Below are 17,500 nucleotides of genomic sequence, written 5' to 3'. Positions count from 1 at the left end.
GCGCAGCCTGGGCGAGCGGCCAAGCCGTGCGGGGGGGGCGGGACCATGGCAAGCCCAGCGGCCAATCAGCTTTGTGTCACCGTAAGGACACAATTTTGGAGCATCAGACACAGACAGACATAGATATATGATATAATTATACACACACGCACACACACGTTTTTATATTATATATATATTTATATATAATATAAAAAAAGTGTTTATGTGTATATATGTATATATGTGTGTGTATATGTATGTATGTATGTATGTATGTATGTATGTATATGTATGTATATGTATGTATGTGTATGTATGTATGTATATGTATGTATGTGTATATAATATATTTATGCACTATATATGTGTGTATGTATATCTATCATGTGTAGAGTGACCGTAGTTTTCGCTTTATGACGCCCCTGATTATAAGATGCACCCCCAAATTTGGTGAAGGAAAAGAGAATTTTTTTTTTTAATTTTAAATGGGGTCCATCTTATAATGCCAGTGTCCGTCTAACAAATCATATAGGGTATATGTCCCTCATAGCCCCCCATCCTAAAATTAGCCCCCTTAATCTGGATATGGCCCCCTTATATTGAATATAGCCCCCTTGTGCTGGCACACGTTCCCCTGTGCTGCCTCTGGCCCCCTGTGGATTTCACACGTTCCCCTGTTCTGCCTCTGGCCCCCTGTGGATTGCACACGTTCCCCTGTGCTGCCTCTGGCCCCCTGTGGATTGCACACGTTCCCCTGTGCTGCCTCTGGCCCCCTGTGGATTGCACACGTTCCCCTGTGCTGCCTCTGGCCCCCTGTGGATTGCACACGTTCCCCTGTGCTGCCTCTGGCCCCCTGTGGATTGCACACGTTCCCCTGTGCTGCCTCTGGCCCCCTGTGGATTGCACACGTTCCCCTGTGCTGCCTATGGCCCCTAGTAAAATAAAACACTCTTTCTTCGGCGCTCCATTGGGAGACCCAGACGATTGGGTGTATAGCTACTGCCTCCGGAGGCCACACAAAGTATTACACTAAAAAGTGTAAGGCCCCTCCCCTTCTGCATATACACCCCCCGTGGGATCACGGGCTCCCCAGTTTTATGCTTTGTGCGAAGGAGGTCAGACATCCACGCATAGCTCCACTGTTTAGTCAGCAGCAGCTGCTGACTATGTCGGATGGAAGAAAAGAGGGCCCATACTAGGGCCCCCAGCATGCTCCCTTCTCACCCCACTCTTGTCGGCGGTGTTTGTTAAGGTTGAGGTACCCATTGCGGGTACGGAGGCTGGAGCCCACATGCTGCTTTCCTTCCCCATCCCCCTGAGGGCTCTGGGTGAAGTGGGATCTTACCGGCCTCCAGGCTCTGAGGCCGGGCTCCATCCACAGACCCGGAGATCCTGCTGGAATGGAGCTGAGTATCGTCAGGGACAAGGCCCTGCAACGTTAAGGTACTCTGTGTCCCCGTACAGACCACGCACACACACACCAGCATGCTGGGTGTGTTAGTGCGCCGGGGACAACAGCGCTGCGCGCTGGGGCTATACTCACTGCAGCTTAGCTGAGTGAGTTAATGTGTGGGAAACTGCCGCGCCGGCCGCTGCTAGAAGCTGCGGCGCGGATGAGACTTGTGGTGCGCCGGGGACTTCCGCGCTGACCGTGCTTTTACGACGGCAGCGCTTATAAATCGAGTCCCCGGCTTTTGCGGCCTAGTTTCGTTTCCTTCCCGCCCCCGGGCCTGCCAGTCAGGGAAGGGGCGAGACGCTGTACAATGGTCAGCACCGAGGGCTGGAGTCTTATTTACATACTCCAGCCCCCTCACTGGGCACAGTGGGACGCCAGTTTCCCGCTCTTTGTCTGGGGCACGCCCACGGCCCGCCCCTCTTCACAGGACGCCGGCAGCCATTCCTGCATGCAGTCTAAGCTGGAGAACGGACACAGGCTCTGGGAGACCCGGTCAAGGGATTCTGGCGACCACACACCCGCTTAAGCGGGCGGTAAGCAGCACCTTGGTGCTGACCCCACTAGTGCCACAGTGTTTTGTGTACTTTATGCTTGTACCTATATTTGCACTGTACGGTCGCTTCTTGGCTATATACCCCTAGATTGCTCTGAGGAGACAACAGCATGTCGTCCGCAAAAAAGCAAGGGTGCCAAGGCACAGGCTTTCTATGCTGTCTGTACCGCATGTGAGGCTGTTTTACCGGCAGGTTCCACTAACCCCCATTGGGTAGAGTCTCTGCTAGTGGTGGCCCAGAGAGAGCCACCTGTGAAACTGTCCAGAGGACAGAGTTTGCAGTTTTTTGCTGATAAAATGTCTGGGACTATGACCAAGATTCTAGAAACTTTGCAGTCCAGGCCGGTGACTCAGACAATGGGCACTGTTGAATCAATGCCCCCCGGTCTCCCTCAGTTGGAACTAATACGTGCTCCAAGGGGGTCCCATACATCCCAGGCTGAAGGCTCTGCACGGACGACAGTCCCAGACAGCCTAAGCGAGCTTGCTGGGAGAGACCCTCGACTTCACACACTGGTCAGGGTCTCAGCGAGAGGATTCTCTGTATGATGAGGCAGAGGTAGCTGATCAGGATTCTGATCCTGAGACCGCTTTCAATCTGGATGCTCCTAATAGTGACGCCATGGTGAATGATCTCATAGCGTCCATCAATAGACTGGTGGATATTTCTCCCTCAGCCCCTCCAGTGGAGGAGTCAGCTTCGCAGCAGGAGAAATTCCATTTCAGGTATCCCAAGCGTAAATTCAGTACTTTTTTGGGCCACTCTGACTTCAGAGAAGCAGTCCAGAAACACCAAGCTTATCCAGACAAGCGTTTCTCCACACGTCTTAAGGATACACGTTATCCCTTTCCCCCTGACGTGGTCAAGCGCTGGACCCAGTATCCAAAGGTGGATCCCCCAATCTCCAGGCTTGCGGCTAGATCCATAGTTGCAGTGGAAGATGGGACTTCACTTAAAGATGCCATTGACAGACAGATGGACCTCTGGTTGAAATCTGTCTATGAAGCTATCGGCGTGTCGTTTGCTCCGGCATTCGCAGCCGTATGGGCACTCCAAGCTATTTCAGCTGGTCTTGCGCAGGTGGACACTGTCACACGTACATCTGTGCCGCAGGTGGCGTCCTTAACCTCGCATATGTTTGCATTGCGACTTACGCTATTAATGCTGTCCTGGACTCTACGAGCCGTACGTCAGTGGCGTCCGCCAACTCCGTGGTTTTTACGCAGAGCCTTGTGGTTAAGGGAATGGAAGGCAGATTCTGCTTCCAAAAAGTGCTTAACCAGTTTGCCATTATCTGGTGACAGACTGTTTGGTGAGCGATTGGATGAAATCATTAAACAGTCCAAGGGTAAGGATTCTTCCTTACACCAGCCCAGATCAAACAAAACCCAACAGAGGAAAGGACAGTCGAGGTTTCGGTCCTTTCCAGGCTCGGGCAGGTCCCAATTTTCCTCGTCCAAAAGGACTCAAAAGGCTCAGAGGGGCTCAGATTCCTGGCGGGCTCAATCACGCCCAAAGAAGGCAGCCGGAGGAACCGCTACCAAGGCGGTTTCCTCATGACTTTCAGCCCTCTCTCTCCGCATCCGCGGTCGGTGGCAGACTCTCCCGCTTTGGCGACATTTAGCTGCCACAGGTCAAAAACCGGTGGGTGAGAGACATTTTGTCTCACGTGTACAGGATAGAGTTCTGTTCTCGTCCTCCGGCTCGATTCTTCAGAACTTCCCCACCTCCCGACCGAGCCGATGCTCTTCTGCAGGCAGAAGGAGTGGTTATCCCTGTTCCTCTGCAGGAACGAGGTCACGGTTTTTACTCCAATCTGGTTGTGGTGCCAAAAAAGGACGGCTCTTTCCGTTCCGTTCTGGACCTAAAACTGCTCAACAAGCACATGAAAACCAGGCGGTTCCGGATGGAATCCCTCCGCTCCGTCATTGCCTCAATGTCTCAAGGAGATTTCCTAGCATCAATAGACATCAGGATGCTTATCTCCACGTGCCGATTGCTCCAGAGCACCAGCGTTTGCTACGATTCGTTATAGAAGACGAGCATCTTCAGTTCGTAGCCCTGCCCTTCGGTCTGGCGACAGCCCCACGGGTTTTCACCAAGGTCATGGCAGCAGTGGTAGCAGTCCTGCACTCTCAGGGTCACTCTGTGATCCCTTACTTGGACGATCTACTTGTCAAGGCACCCTCTCAAGAGGCATGCCAACACAGCCTGAACGTTGCGCTGGAGACTCTCCAGAGTTTCGGGTGGATCATCAACTTTTCAAAGTTAAATCTGACACCGACCCAATCGCTGACATATCTTGGCATGGAGTTTCATACTCTCTCAGCGATAGTGAAGCTTCCGCTGGACAAACAGCGTTCACTACAGACGGGGGTGCAGTCTCTCCTTCAAGGCCAGTCACACCCCTTAAGACGCCTCATGCACTTCCTAGCAAAGATGGTAGCAGCAATGGAGGCAGTCCCTTTCGCGCAGTTTCATCTGCGTCCACTGCAATGGGACATTCTCCGCCAATGGGATCGGAAGTCGACGTCCCTAGACAGGAACGTCTCCCTTTCTCAGACGGTCAAGGACTCTCTTCAGTGGTGGCTTCTTCCCACCTCATTGTCAAAAGGAAAGTCCTTCCTACCCCCATCCTGGGCGGTGGTCACGACAGACGCGAGTCTGTCAGGGTGGGGAGCAGTCTTTCTCCACCACAAAGCTCAGGGTACGTGGACTCAGCAGGAGTCCACCCTTCAGATCAATGTTCTGGAAATCTGGGCAGTGTATCTTGCCCTGCAAGCCTTCCAGCAGTGGCTGGAAGGCAAACAGATCCGAATTCAGTCGGACAACTCCACAGCGGTGGCATACATCAACCACCAAGGCGGAACACGCAGTCGGCAAGCCTCCCAGGCAGTCCGGCGGATTCTGATGTGGGTGGAAGACAGAGCATCCACCATATCCGCAGTTCACATCCCGGGCGTAGAAAACTGGGAAGCAGACTTCCTCAGTCGCCAGGGTATGGACGCAGGGGAATGGTCTCTGCACCCGGACGTGTTTCAGGAAATCTGTAGCCGCTGGGGGATGCCGGACGTCGACCTAATGGCGTCTCGGCACAACAACAAGGTCCCGATTTTCATGGCGCGGTCTCACGATCATAGAGCTCTGGCGGCAGGCGCCTTAGTTCAGGATTGGTCGCAGTTCCAGCTACCCTATGTGTTTCCCCCTCTGGCACTGTTGCCCAGAGTGCTACGCAAGATCAGCTCCGATTGCCGCCGCGCCATCCTCGTCGCCCCAGACTGGCCGAGGAGGTCGTGGTACCCGGATCTGTGGCATCTCACGGTCGGCCAACCGTGGGCACTACCAGACCGGCCAGACTTACTGTCCCAAGGGCCGTTTTTCCATCTGAATTCTACGGCCCTGAACCTGACTGTGTGGCCATTGAGTCCTGGATCCTAGCGTCTTCAGGATTATCTCAAGACGTCATTGCCACCATGAGACGGGCTAGGAAGCCGACGTCTGCCAAGATCTACCACAGGACGTGGAAGATATTCTTATCTTAGTGCTCTGCTCAGGGAGTGTCTCCCTGGCCATTTGCATTGCCTACTTTTCTTTCCTTCCTGCAATCTGGTTTGGAAAAAGGTTTGTCGCTCGGCTCCCTTAAAGGACAAGTCCCAGCGCTGTCTGTATTCTTTCAGAAGCGCCTAGCACGACTTCCTCAGGTACGCACGTTCCTGCAGGGGGTTTGTCACATTGTCCCTCCGTACAAGAGGCCGTTAGACCCATGGGATCTGAACAGGGTACTAATTGCTCTCCAGAAGCCGTCCTTCGAGCCTCTGAGGGATTTTTCACTTTCTCGACTTTCACAGAAAGTGGCCTTTCTGGTAGCGGTCACATCTCTTCGGAGAGTGTCCGAGCTAGCAGCGCGGTCAGCCAAAGCTCCCTTCCTGGTGTTTCACCAAGACAAGGTAGTGCTGCGCCCGATTCCGGAGTTTCTCCCTAAGGTGGTATCCCCCTTTCATCTCAATCAGGATATCTCCTTACCTTCCTTTTGTCCTCATCCAGTTCATCGATATGAAATGGATTTGCATTTGTTGGATCTGGTGAGAGCACTCAGAATCTACATTTCCCGCACGGCGCCCATGCGCCGCTCGGATGCACTCTTTGTACTTGACTCTGGTCAGCGTAAAGGGTCGCAGGCTTCCAAATCCACCCTGGCTCGATGGATCAAGGAACCAATTCTTGAAGCCTACCGTTCTGCTGGGCTTCCGGTTCCATCAGGGCTGAAGGCCCATTCTACCAGAGCCGTGGGTGCGTCCTGGGCATTACGGCACCAGGCTACGGCTCAGCAGGTGTACCAGGCAGCTACCTGGTCGAGTCTGCACACTTTCACCAAGCATTATCAGGTGCATACCTACGCTTAGGCGGATGCCAGCCTAGGTAGAAGAGTCCTGCAGGCGGCGGTTGCCTCCATGTAGGGAAGGGCTGTTTTACGGCCCTAACTTGAGGTTTTATTTTACCCACCCAGGGACTGCTTTTGGACGTCCCAATCGTCTGGGTCTCCCAATGGAGCGCCGAAGAAGGGAATTTTGTTACTTACCGTAAATTCCTTTTCTTCTAGCTCCAATTGGGAGACCCAGCACCCGCCCTGTTTCCTTCGGGATTTTTGTTTTTTTTCGGGTACACAGGTTGTTCATGTTGAATGGTTTCAGTTCTCCGATGTTCCTTCGGATTGAATTTGTTTAACCAGTTATTGGCTTTCCTCCTTCTTGCTTTTGCACTAAAACTGAGGAGCCCGTGATCCCACGGGGGGTGTATATGCAGAAGGGGAGGGGCCTTACACTTTTTAGTGTAATACTTTGTGTGGCCTCCGGAGGCAGTAGCTATACACCCAATCGTCTGGGTCTCCCAATTGGAGCTAGAAGAAAAGGAATTTACGGTAAGTAACAAAATTCCCTTCTTCCTTACCTCCTCCAGCGCTGATCTCCCTCCTGTCTCCCTCCGTGCTTCTGTTCCTCCACTTCCTGGTTCTTCGTGCTGGTCATGTGATCGGCACAGCAGAGTGATATCTCTGCGTGCCTGATCACAGTGGAAGCAGGGACACCGGGGAGAAATGCTGGAGGGGGTAAGTAAAGCTTTTTTTAATTAGGATGAGCAGCAGCATGGGGGCCATATCTAACACAGGGGGGCATGTGCGATCAAAGGGAGGTGCAGACAGATATAATATGCACCGCTCCCCCAGCCCGTCACTGCGGTGCGGTTTCAGCACCACGGTGATGGACAGCGGCTGTGCATATTATATGAGCGGGAGATCTAACGCTGCCGCTCGCCAGTAAGGCTATGTGCGCACATTGCGTTTTTTTTCTGCAGAAACGCGTTTAGAACTGCAGCGTTTCAGTGCCAAATCGCATGCGTTCAGCTTTCCCAGCAAAGTCTGAGAAAGCCGAAAAATCAATGCACACGCTGCGTTTCTAAATGCAGCGTATTGGATTCCAAAAATCGGTGTGGAAAAAAAAAAACAGCATGTCACTATTTTTGTGCGTTGTAGCTGCGTTCTCCACCCATTGAAGTCAATGATGTGGGTCAGAACGCAACCAAAAGGCACTTGGACTGCATTTTCGTTGCGTTCTGCATGCTTTTTTTGACAAGCAAAACGCAGGTCTTTTCAGTGTAATGTCGGTCAATTTCTGTCTGTGGATGTCGGTGAATCTCCCTCGGTCGGTCTGTGTCTCTGTGTGTCTCTCTGTGTGTGTCTCTCTGTGTGTGTCTCTCTGTGTGTGTCTCTCTGTGTGTGTCTCTCTGTGTGTGTCTCTCTGTGTGTGTCTCTCTGTGTGTGTGTCTCTCTGTGTGTGTGTCTCTCTGTGTGTGTGTCTCTCTGTGTGTGTGTCTCTCTGTGTGTGTGTCTCTCTGTGTGTGTGTCTCTCTGTGTGTGTGTCTCTCTGTGTGTGTGTCTCTGTGTGTGTGTCTCTCTGTGTGTCTTTACTAGATGCACTAATTCAAGCCATGGCTGGGCTTAGACTGACAACCTTTATTCTATGATCACTGGAGGTTTGACCCTTGTGACTTTGTCATGCACTGGGATCCCGCAGCCCCCCCCCCCCCTTTTGCTCCTGGTTAGAGAGCAGGACAAATATGACTTGCTCTTTTCTAGAGAGATGAATGCTTGGTGAGCAACAAAACTGAGTGAGCTCAGCCATTTACCATGGGTTTTAAGATGGCTACTTTGCTGTAAATGGCAGAATCTTAAACTGTCTTAATGCTGCAATACAAGAAATGTTATGGTATTCAAGAGCAGGTTCCAAAATTGAATTACAAATTTCATAACTTTTTAGGGATTGACCTGTCTGCAAATCAAGATGAGGAGAGCGATCAAGAGACCTTCCAATTGGAGATCAATAAGGACACAAAGAAGTGTGCCTTTCGGACTCGTACTGGGAAATACTGGACCCTGTCAAGTAATGGCGGAATCCAAGCAACAGCTTCAACTTTGTGAGTTTACCAGCGATTTGGCTAAATCTTTGGCAACATTAGCAATACAGATTTACATATGTTGGTATTAAAATTGTATTAATGTCTTTAAGAATTATGCATAATCTGCCTGCTATTACAGTGGGCATGAATTGTGAACATAGTAGTGCGCAGTTTGTGGTAAACTAGCAATTTCAGATGGCGTCTTCCCCTTTTTCTGTATTTTCCATAAACTAGTGTGGCATGTAGTATTCCATAGAACATTTGAAAGGGGAAATGCTAAAACCTGGAATTTTAGGAAAGCTGAACAAATTAAGGGAAAAGCTTAATTGTGTAGATTGGGACAATGCTATGGCAACTGGGGATACCGAACATAAATGGGGTAAGTTTTTTTTTTTTTTTTTTTTTTTTTTTTTTTTTTTAATTTTTGTTTTGTTTTTTAAGGATGTACTCCTAGTGTCCTGTAAAAAAGCTTATACCCTTTGGTAATAAAATGTCCAGGAATAAAAAGAAACCACTATGGATAAATAAAACTGTACAAACTATAATAAAACCAAAACAAAGGGCATTTAAAATCTTGAAGGCTGAGAGTAAAGAAATGGCATTTGAGAAGTATAAAGATATCAATAGGAAATGTAAAAAAGAAATCAAGCAAAACTAGCTACTGAAACAGAAATAGCCAAGAACATTAACCCCTTCAGCCCCCAGCCTATTTTGACCCTAAAGACCAGGCCACTTTTTGCAATTTTTACCAGTGTCACTTTATGAGGTTATAACTCTGGAACGCTTCAACTGATCCCGGTGATTCTGAGACTGTTTTTTCGTGACATATTGGGCTTCATGTTCGTGGTAAATTTAGGCCGATATTTTTTGTGTTTCTTTGTGAAAAAAACGGACATTTTGCGAAAATTGTAATTTTCAAACTTTGAATTTTTATGCTCTAAAACCAACGAGACATATGACACAAAATAATGAATAAATAACATTTCCCACATGTCTATTTTACATCAGCACAATTTTGGGAAAAAAATTTTTAAGGAAGTTATAGGGGTTCAAAGTTTGAGTAATTTCTCATTTTTACAACAAAATTTACAAAGCCACTTTTTTTTTTTTTCGGGTTCAAATCACATTTGAAGCGATTTTTGAGAGGTCTACATGACACAACACCCAAAAGTTACACCATTCCAAAAACTGCACCCCTCAGGCTACTCAAAACCACATTCAAGAAGGTTATTAACCCTTCAGGTGCTTCACAGTAACTAAAGCAATGTGGAAGGAAAAAAATGAACATTTTACTTTTTGCAACAATAATGTTAATTTAGCCTCAAATATTGCATTTCAGAAGCTTAGCAGGATTAAATGAACCCCCAAAATTTGTTGGGCAATTTCTTCTGAGCACGCAGATACCTCATATATGTGGCGAAAAAACTGTTTGAGCGCACGGCAGGACTTGGAAGGGAAGGAGCGTCATTTGACTTTTTGAACAGAAAATTTGCTGGAATCGTTAGCCGCACCATGTTGCATTTGGAGAACCCCTGATGTACCGAAATAGTAGAGCTCCCCCACTTGTGACCCCATTTTGGAAACTAGACCCCTCAAGGAATTTATCTAGATGTTTATTGAGCACTTTGAACCTCTAGGGGCTTCACAAAAGTTAATAAAGTTGAGCTGTGAAAATAAAAAAAAATTTACCACAAAATTGTTACTTCAACCAGGTAGCTTTTTTTTTCTTTTTTTTTTTTTTTTTTTTTTTCCACAAGAGTATCAGGAAAAAATGCACCAGAAAACATTGTGCAATTTCTCCTGAGTACACGGATACCTCATATGTGGTGGAAATCAAATGTTTGGGCGCACAGCAGGGCTGAAATAATTAGCGTATTCAATGTTGTGTTTGGAGACCCCAAAACCCCCCCCCCACCCCACCCCCCGAGGTGCCGAAACAGTGGAGCTCCCCCACGTGACCCCATTTTCGTTACTAGACCGCACCCCACCCCCCCATGGAAAAAAAAATCAGGGCGCACGCACGGATGTGCTGCAAAAAGGGGGGACTAGGTGGGATGGAAAAAATAAGTCCTGTCCAAAGTCGAGTATGGCTGCAGGACGCTTGCTGATCACCTAATTGTTCAAGTTTTGTCTTTTCTTTTTTTATTTGGGGTGCACAAAAAAAAGCAAAAACTCGAGCAACAATTACGTACCTGATCAGCCAAACACGTAGCTGATCAGCGCTTGGCGGTAAGCGAGGCGGTTGAGGGGGAGGGGGTTGGGTGTAAATAGGGAGTGGGAGTTGGGATTGGGGATAGTTAGAAAAGAACCACGAACAATACTTACAGGATAGATCAGAACAGCAGCAGGATCACAGGAGAGATGGCAGCAGATGGGGGGGCAGTGGAAGATAAAGGGAGCATCGGTGGATGTGAGAAGGCGGCGGCTGGGAGAGAGCGCAGTGGATGCAGGAGCAGCGGAGGATGGGGGGTTGGGGGAGACTGGGTGGAAGGGGAGGTGAGATTGGGGATAGTTACCTTTACAGGATGGATCGAGGCAGCAGATGGAGGAGGCAGCAGATGGAGGAGGCAGCAGATGGAGGAGGCAGCAGATCGGGAGGCTTTTTGCCGGTTTGATATAGTACAATGGCAGCGCGGCAACTTCCGGGTCCCATGCTCCGGTTACATAACAGCATGGGACCGGAGCTTGTCGCCCTGCCATTGTACTATATACACTGTACTGGCGTGCTCAGGACCGACAAGTGAAGCTAAGGGGGGCGGTCACCGGCAACAGGTCCACGGTGATTGGAGAGATCAGTCACAAGGCCGGTCTCTCCAATCAGAGAGGTCACCCAGCTCCAGCCAATGACCAGTTCTACAGCTGCACTGATCATGGCTGGATTTCAATGTTTCAGCCATTTTCAACATTATAGTGGCTGTGATTGGCTGAGCGGCATTCGTCAGCCAATCACAGCCTCCGTAGGTCCGGGGAGGAGGCACCACCCCTCCTGAGGTCAGGCACAGGTCCCCTCCTTCCCGAATCTGCGGTGCCACGATTTCGCCATGACTGATTCATCCGTCATGGGTCTTTAAGTACCAGGACACCATGATGGATGAATTCGTCAAAGGTTGTGAAGGAGTTAAAATAAATTCCACAATCTTTTTATAAGTTAATGCCAAAAAGAAAACAAAGGATAGTATCGGCCCCTTAAAATAAGTTATAGAGGACAAAGAAAAGACTGAGATGATATTAAACAGGCACTTCTCGTTTGTGTTCACCAAGGATCTGACTGTTCCAGGGATCATTCAACAAGTCGTCAAAAATCAAAGTTCACAACCTGATTTATAATTAATTTACCACCAAAAGAAGTACACCTGGGTCTGAGTAAGTTAAACATTGACAAATCCCCAGGCCAAATGGCATTGATCCACGAATATTGAGGGAATTGAGCTCCGTAATCGACAGACCACTTTCTCATCTTTTTAGACTCTCTTGTAACAGGGTTGGTGCCTCAGGATTTGAGGATTGCAGATGTGGTACTGATATTTAAGAAAGGTAAGAGGGTGGATCCAGGCAACTGCCGTCCAGTAAGCCTGACCGTAGTATGCAAAGTTTTTGAGGGCATTTTAAGGGATGACATGCAAAAATCTATTGCAGAAAATAATATAACTGCCAGACATTATGGATTCATGAAAGATAAGTAGTGTCTAACTAAAATGTTGGGGTTCTATGTGGAGATGAGCGGAAATCTCAATATTGGTAATGCAGCTGATGTGATATTATTTGGACTTTGCAAAGGCATTTGATACTGTACCACATAATAGCCTTCTACTAAAACTCCAGAAGCAAGGACTAGGGGAAACTATATGCAACTGGGTAAGGAATTGGCTAAAAGATAGGAAACAGAGTAGTCCTAAATGGTACATTCTCTAAATGGGTTATAATCAGCAGTATGGTACTGCAAGGATTTGTGCTAGGACCGATGCTTTTTAATATTTTAATAATGACCTGTGCATGAAATAAAGACTGTAATCATTTATAATTCTGGAGTGGTGAATAGCGCGGCATCACAACCAGTATCCTTCCTAACCTTGAATAATGACCTTGTGGATGGGATTGATAGTAAAGTGTCAGTCTTTGCTGATGACACCAAACTATGTAGGGTATTAAAAATTGACCTTGATAGTACAATATTAAAAAGCGATCTGGATAAGATGTCAGAATGGGCAGATACTTGGCAAATGAGATTTAATGTATAGAAATGTAAAGTAATGTACCTAGGACGGAGTAATCCTATAGCTGCGTGTACATTAAATGGAAGTAAACTCGGGACTACAGAACCGGAGAAGGACTTGGGTGGTCTGATTACAAATAAGCTGAGCAGCAGTACTCAATATCAAGCAGCAGCTGCTAAAGCAAATAAGATTTTAGGGTGTATAAAAAGAGAGATTAGATCCCGGGATCCCAATGTATTGTTACCTTTCTATAAATCCCTTGTAAGGCCACGTCTAGAATATGGGATCCAGTTTTGGGCTCCACATTTTAAAAAAAGACAGTTATAATTTAAATTGTCTCTCCAGTAAAGGAGACAAACTCTAGCACAGCGCCACCTATTGGAAGTAGCGATCCTAAAAGTCACAAGTGGATTTTCGACAATCCTTTGCAATATGACTCAGGATATATAAGCCAGATCAGAATCCCAATTTGCAGACACGGTGTTTCGGGGTGCTTGCCCCTCGTCAGTGCAAAGTATGGGGGTGTCTGATCTGGCTCATGAGAAAGCTATGTGGGGACCACGGGGGAACACTATTCTCCTTAAGGAGACTTTGCAAGCCAGTCTGGCTGCCAGGTAAGGGGACTTATAGCTGCAATGCCCCTCTGGGAAATATTCAAATTGTCTCTCCAGTAAAGGAGACAAACTCTAGCACAGCGCCACCTATTGGAAGTAGCGATCCTAAAAGTCACAAGTGGATTTTCGACAATCCTTTGCAATATGACTCAGGATATATAAGCCAGATCAGAATCCCAATTTGCAGACACGGTGTTTCGGGGTGCTTGCCCCTCGTCAGTGCAAAGTATGGGGGTGTCTGATCTGGCTCATGAGAAAGCTATGTGGGGACCACGGGGGAACACTATTCTCCTTAAGGAGACTTTGCAAGCCAGTCTGGCTGCCAGGTAAGGGGACTTATAGCTGCAATGCCCCTCTGGGAAATATTCAAATTGTCTCTCCAGTAAAGGAGACAAACTCTAGCACAGCGCCACCTATTGGAAGTAGCGATCCTAAAAGTCACAAGTGGATTTTCGACAATCCTTTGCAATATGACTCAGGATATATAAGCCAGATCAGAATCCCAATTTGCAGACACGGTGTTTCGGGGTGCTTGCCCCTCGTCAGTGCAAAGTATGGGGGTGTCTGATCTGGCTCATGAGAAAGCTATGTGGGGACCACGGGGGAACACTATTCTCCTTAAGGAGACTTTGCAAGCCAGTCTGGCTGCCAGGTAAGGGGACTTATAGCTGCAATGCCCCTCTGGGAAATATTCAAATTGTCTCTCCAGTAAAGGAGACAAACTCTAGCACAGCGCCACCTATTGGAAGTAGCGATCCTAAAAGTCACAAGTGGATTTTCGACAATCCTTTGCAATATGACTCAGGATATATAAGCCAGATCAGAATCCCAATTTGCAGACACGGTGTTTCGGGGTGCTTGCCCCTCGTCAGTGCAAAGTATGGGGGTGTCTGATCTGGCTCATGAGAAAGCTATGTGGGGACCACGGGGGAACACTATTCTCCTTAAGGAGACTTTGCAAGCCAGTCTGGCTGCCAGGTAAGGGGACTTATAGCTGCAATGCCCCTCTGGGAAATATTCAAATTGTCTCTCCAGTAAAGGAGACAAACTCTAGCACAGCGCCACCTATTGGAAGTAGCGATCCTAAAAGTCACAAGTGGATTTTCGACAATCCTTTGCAATATGACTCAGGATATATAAGCCAGATCAGAATCCCAATTTGCAGACACGGTGTTTCGGGGTGCTTGCCCCTCGTCAGTGCAAAGTATGGGGGTGTCTGATCTGGCTCATGAGAAAGCTATGTGGGGACCACGGGGGAACACTATTCTCCTTAAGGAGACTTTGCAAGCCAGTCTGGCTGCCAGGTAAGGGGACTTATAGCTGCAATGCCCCTCTGGGAAATATTCAAATTGTCTCTCCAGTAAAGGAGACAAACTCTAGCACAGCGCCACCTATTGGAAGTAGCGATCCTAAAAGTCACAAGTGGATTTTCGACAATCCTTTGCAATATGACTCAGGATATATAAGCCAGATCAGAATCCCAATTTGCAGACACGGTGTTTCGGGGTGCTTGCCCCTCGTCAGTGCAAAGTATGGGGGTGTCTGATCTGGCTCATGAGAAAGCTATGTGGGGACCACGGGGGAACACTATTCTCCTTAAGGAGACTTTGCAAGCCAGTCTGGCTGCCAGGTAAGGGGACTTATAGCTGCAATGCCCCTCTGGGAAATATTCAAATTGTCTCTCCAGTAAAGGAGACAAACTCTAGCACAGCGCCACCTATTGGAAGTAGCGATCCTAAAAGTCACAAGTGGATTTTCGACAATCCTTTGCAATATGACTCAGGATATATAAGCCAGATCAGAATCCCAATTTGCAGACACGGTGTTTCGGGGTGCTTGCCCCTCGTCAGTGCAAAGTATGGGGGTGTCTGATCTGGCTCATGAGAAAGCTATGTGGGGACCACGGGGGAACACTATTCTCCTTAAGGAGACTTTGCAAGCCAGTCTGGCTGCCAGGTAAGGGGACTTATAGCTGCAATGCCCCTCTGGGAAATATTCAAATTGTCTCTCCAGTAAAGGAGACAAACTCTAGCACAGCGCCACCTATTGGAAGTAGCGATCCTAAAAGTCACAAGTGGATTTTCGACAATCCTTTGCAATATGACTCAGGATATATAAGCCAGATCAGAATCCCAATTTGCAGACACGGTGTTTCGGGGTGCTTGCCCCTCGTCAGTGCAAAGTATGGGGGTGTCTGATCTGGCTCATGAGAAAGCTATGTGGGGACCACGGGGGAACACTATTCTCCTTAAGGAGACTTTGCAAGCCAGTCTGGCTGCCAGGTAAGGGGACTTATAGCTGCAATGCCCCTCTGGGAAATATTCAAATTGTCTCTCCAGTAAAGGAGACAAACTCTAGCACAGCGCCACCTATTGGAAGTAGCGATCCTAAAAGTCACAAGTGGATTTTCGACAATCCTTTGCAATATGACTCAGGATATATAAGCCAGATCAGAATCCCAATTTGCAGACACGGTGTTTCGGGGTGCTTGCCCCTCGTCAGTGCAAAGTATGGGGGTGTCTGATCTGGCTCATGAGAAAGCTATGTGGGGACCACGGGGGAACACTATTCTCCTTAAGGAGACTTTGCAAGCCAGTCTGGCTGCCAGGTAAGGGGACTTATAGCTGCAATGCCCCTCTGGGAAATATTCAAATTGTCTCTCCAGTAAAGGAGACAAACTCTAGCACAGCGCCACCTATTGGAAGTAGCGATCCTAAAAGTCACAAGTGGATTTTCGACAATCCTTTGCAATATGACTCAGGATATATAAGCCAGATCAGAATCCCAATTTGCAGACACGGTGTTTATAATTTAGTCAGTTCAAGGCGGACAACTAGACTACTACAAGAAATGGAAGGCTTTCCATATGAGACGTTGAAAAAGTTACATTTGTTATGCTTAGAAAAAAGACGTCTCAGAGGATATTTCATTTCTATGTATAAATACATGTGTAGTCAATGTAAAGGACCGTTACATGACTTATTCCTTGGAAAGACAATACGAAGGACCAGGGGGCATTCACTGTGAGTGGAAGAAAAGCGATTCCGGCAGCTAAATAGGAAAGGGTTCTTTACAGTTAGAGCAGTCAGACTGTGGAATGCCCTACCACAAGAGTTAGTAATGGCAGATACTGTAACAGCTTTTAAAAAAGGACTGGATGATTTCCTCAGTACACACAACATTGTTGGTTATAAGTGACTTGGTGACAAAATGTATAATTGGTGGACACCTAGGTCTTTTTTTCAACCTATGTAACTATGTAAGACACTGTGTGCTGCCAGCTCTCCTTATAGAGCGGAGACCAGACACACTACTTAATGAGGTGAAAATGGGCTCGGGGTGAAGGTGTTGAACACTAGGGGGAGCAGCTGCTTAAATTTTCCTTGAAAACCTAGGGTAGTGCTATCTCACATTACAACTACAGGAAAAGTAGGCCGGATCTGCTTGTTCAGGTGAACTCTTATAAAGGTTCACGAGTTGCCTGCTGGCTGGCCTAATTAAAGGGAAGGTGTCGTGGTTTTTTTATTTTTGGATCAATTATTTTTAATACAAAATTAAACTCGCTGTTTAGTTTTTTTTCATTCTAATTTTACTGGAGGCACTGGGGGCTACCATGCTGGATTTGCTGTGTGTAACGATAGTTGCTCACTCCTTTATGGTAGCCCCTGTGCATAGACTCGGATAGTCGGAATCCGACCCCTAGGCTTATTACAGGAGAGCTCCCTACTGTGATCTGGACGTGCTCCCTGGGCTGTCCAGATCACAGCAGAGGTATGAGATCAGCGCCATCTTTCTGCAGCTCACTGTGTGTGTGTGTGTGTGTGTGTGTGTGTGTGTGTGTGTGTGTGTGTGTGTGTGTGCGTGTGCTGAACTTTTCCTCCTGTCACCCGTTCAGCCCGTGGGAGTAGTGTACTGGCACCCCTCCCCCCCCGCCACCGATGCTACCGTCTCAAATGACACCTCCATGCTCTCCCCCCATGGCCTGTCAACTGTCTGCCTGTGTTGGCAGAGCATTGTGTGTGTTGGCAGAGCATTGTGTGTGTTGGCAGAGCATTGTGTGTGTGTTGGCAGAGCATTGTGTGTGTGTTGGCAGAGCATTGTGTGTGTGTTGGCAGAGCATTGTGTGTGTGTTGGCAGAGCATTGTTTGTGTGTGCTGGCAGAGCATTGTGTGTGTGCGCTGGCAGAGCATTGTGTGTGTGCGCTGGCAGAGCATTGTGTGTGTGCGCTGG

General features: G+C 48.0%; 1 protein-coding gene across 1 annotated transcript in view; it reads left to right on the top strand.

Annotated features, from left to right (window-relative positions):
* Window positions 1–17,500, top strand: part of FSCN1 (fascin actin-bundling protein 1) — a 158,564-nt gene that overhangs the window by 39,095 nt on the left and 101,969 nt on the right. The window contains exon 2 of the mRNA XM_075317809.1: window positions 8,304–8,460. Within this exon, the coding sequence (XP_075173924.1) occupies window positions 8,304–8,460 (157 nt within the window). The remainder of the gene's footprint in view (window positions 1–8,303; window positions 8,461–17,500) is intronic.

The sequence above is a fragment of the Anomaloglossus baeobatrachus genome, chromosome 7 (genome assembly GCF_048569485.1).
Source record: "Anomaloglossus baeobatrachus isolate aAnoBae1 chromosome 7, aAnoBae1.hap1, whole genome shotgun sequence".
Lineage (NCBI taxonomy): Eukaryota > Metazoa > Chordata > Amphibia > Anura > Aromobatidae > Anomaloglossus > Anomaloglossus baeobatrachus.
The sequence above is the reverse complement of the archived record's forward strand: the minus strand, read 5'-3'. Positions and strand labels throughout refer to the sequence as shown.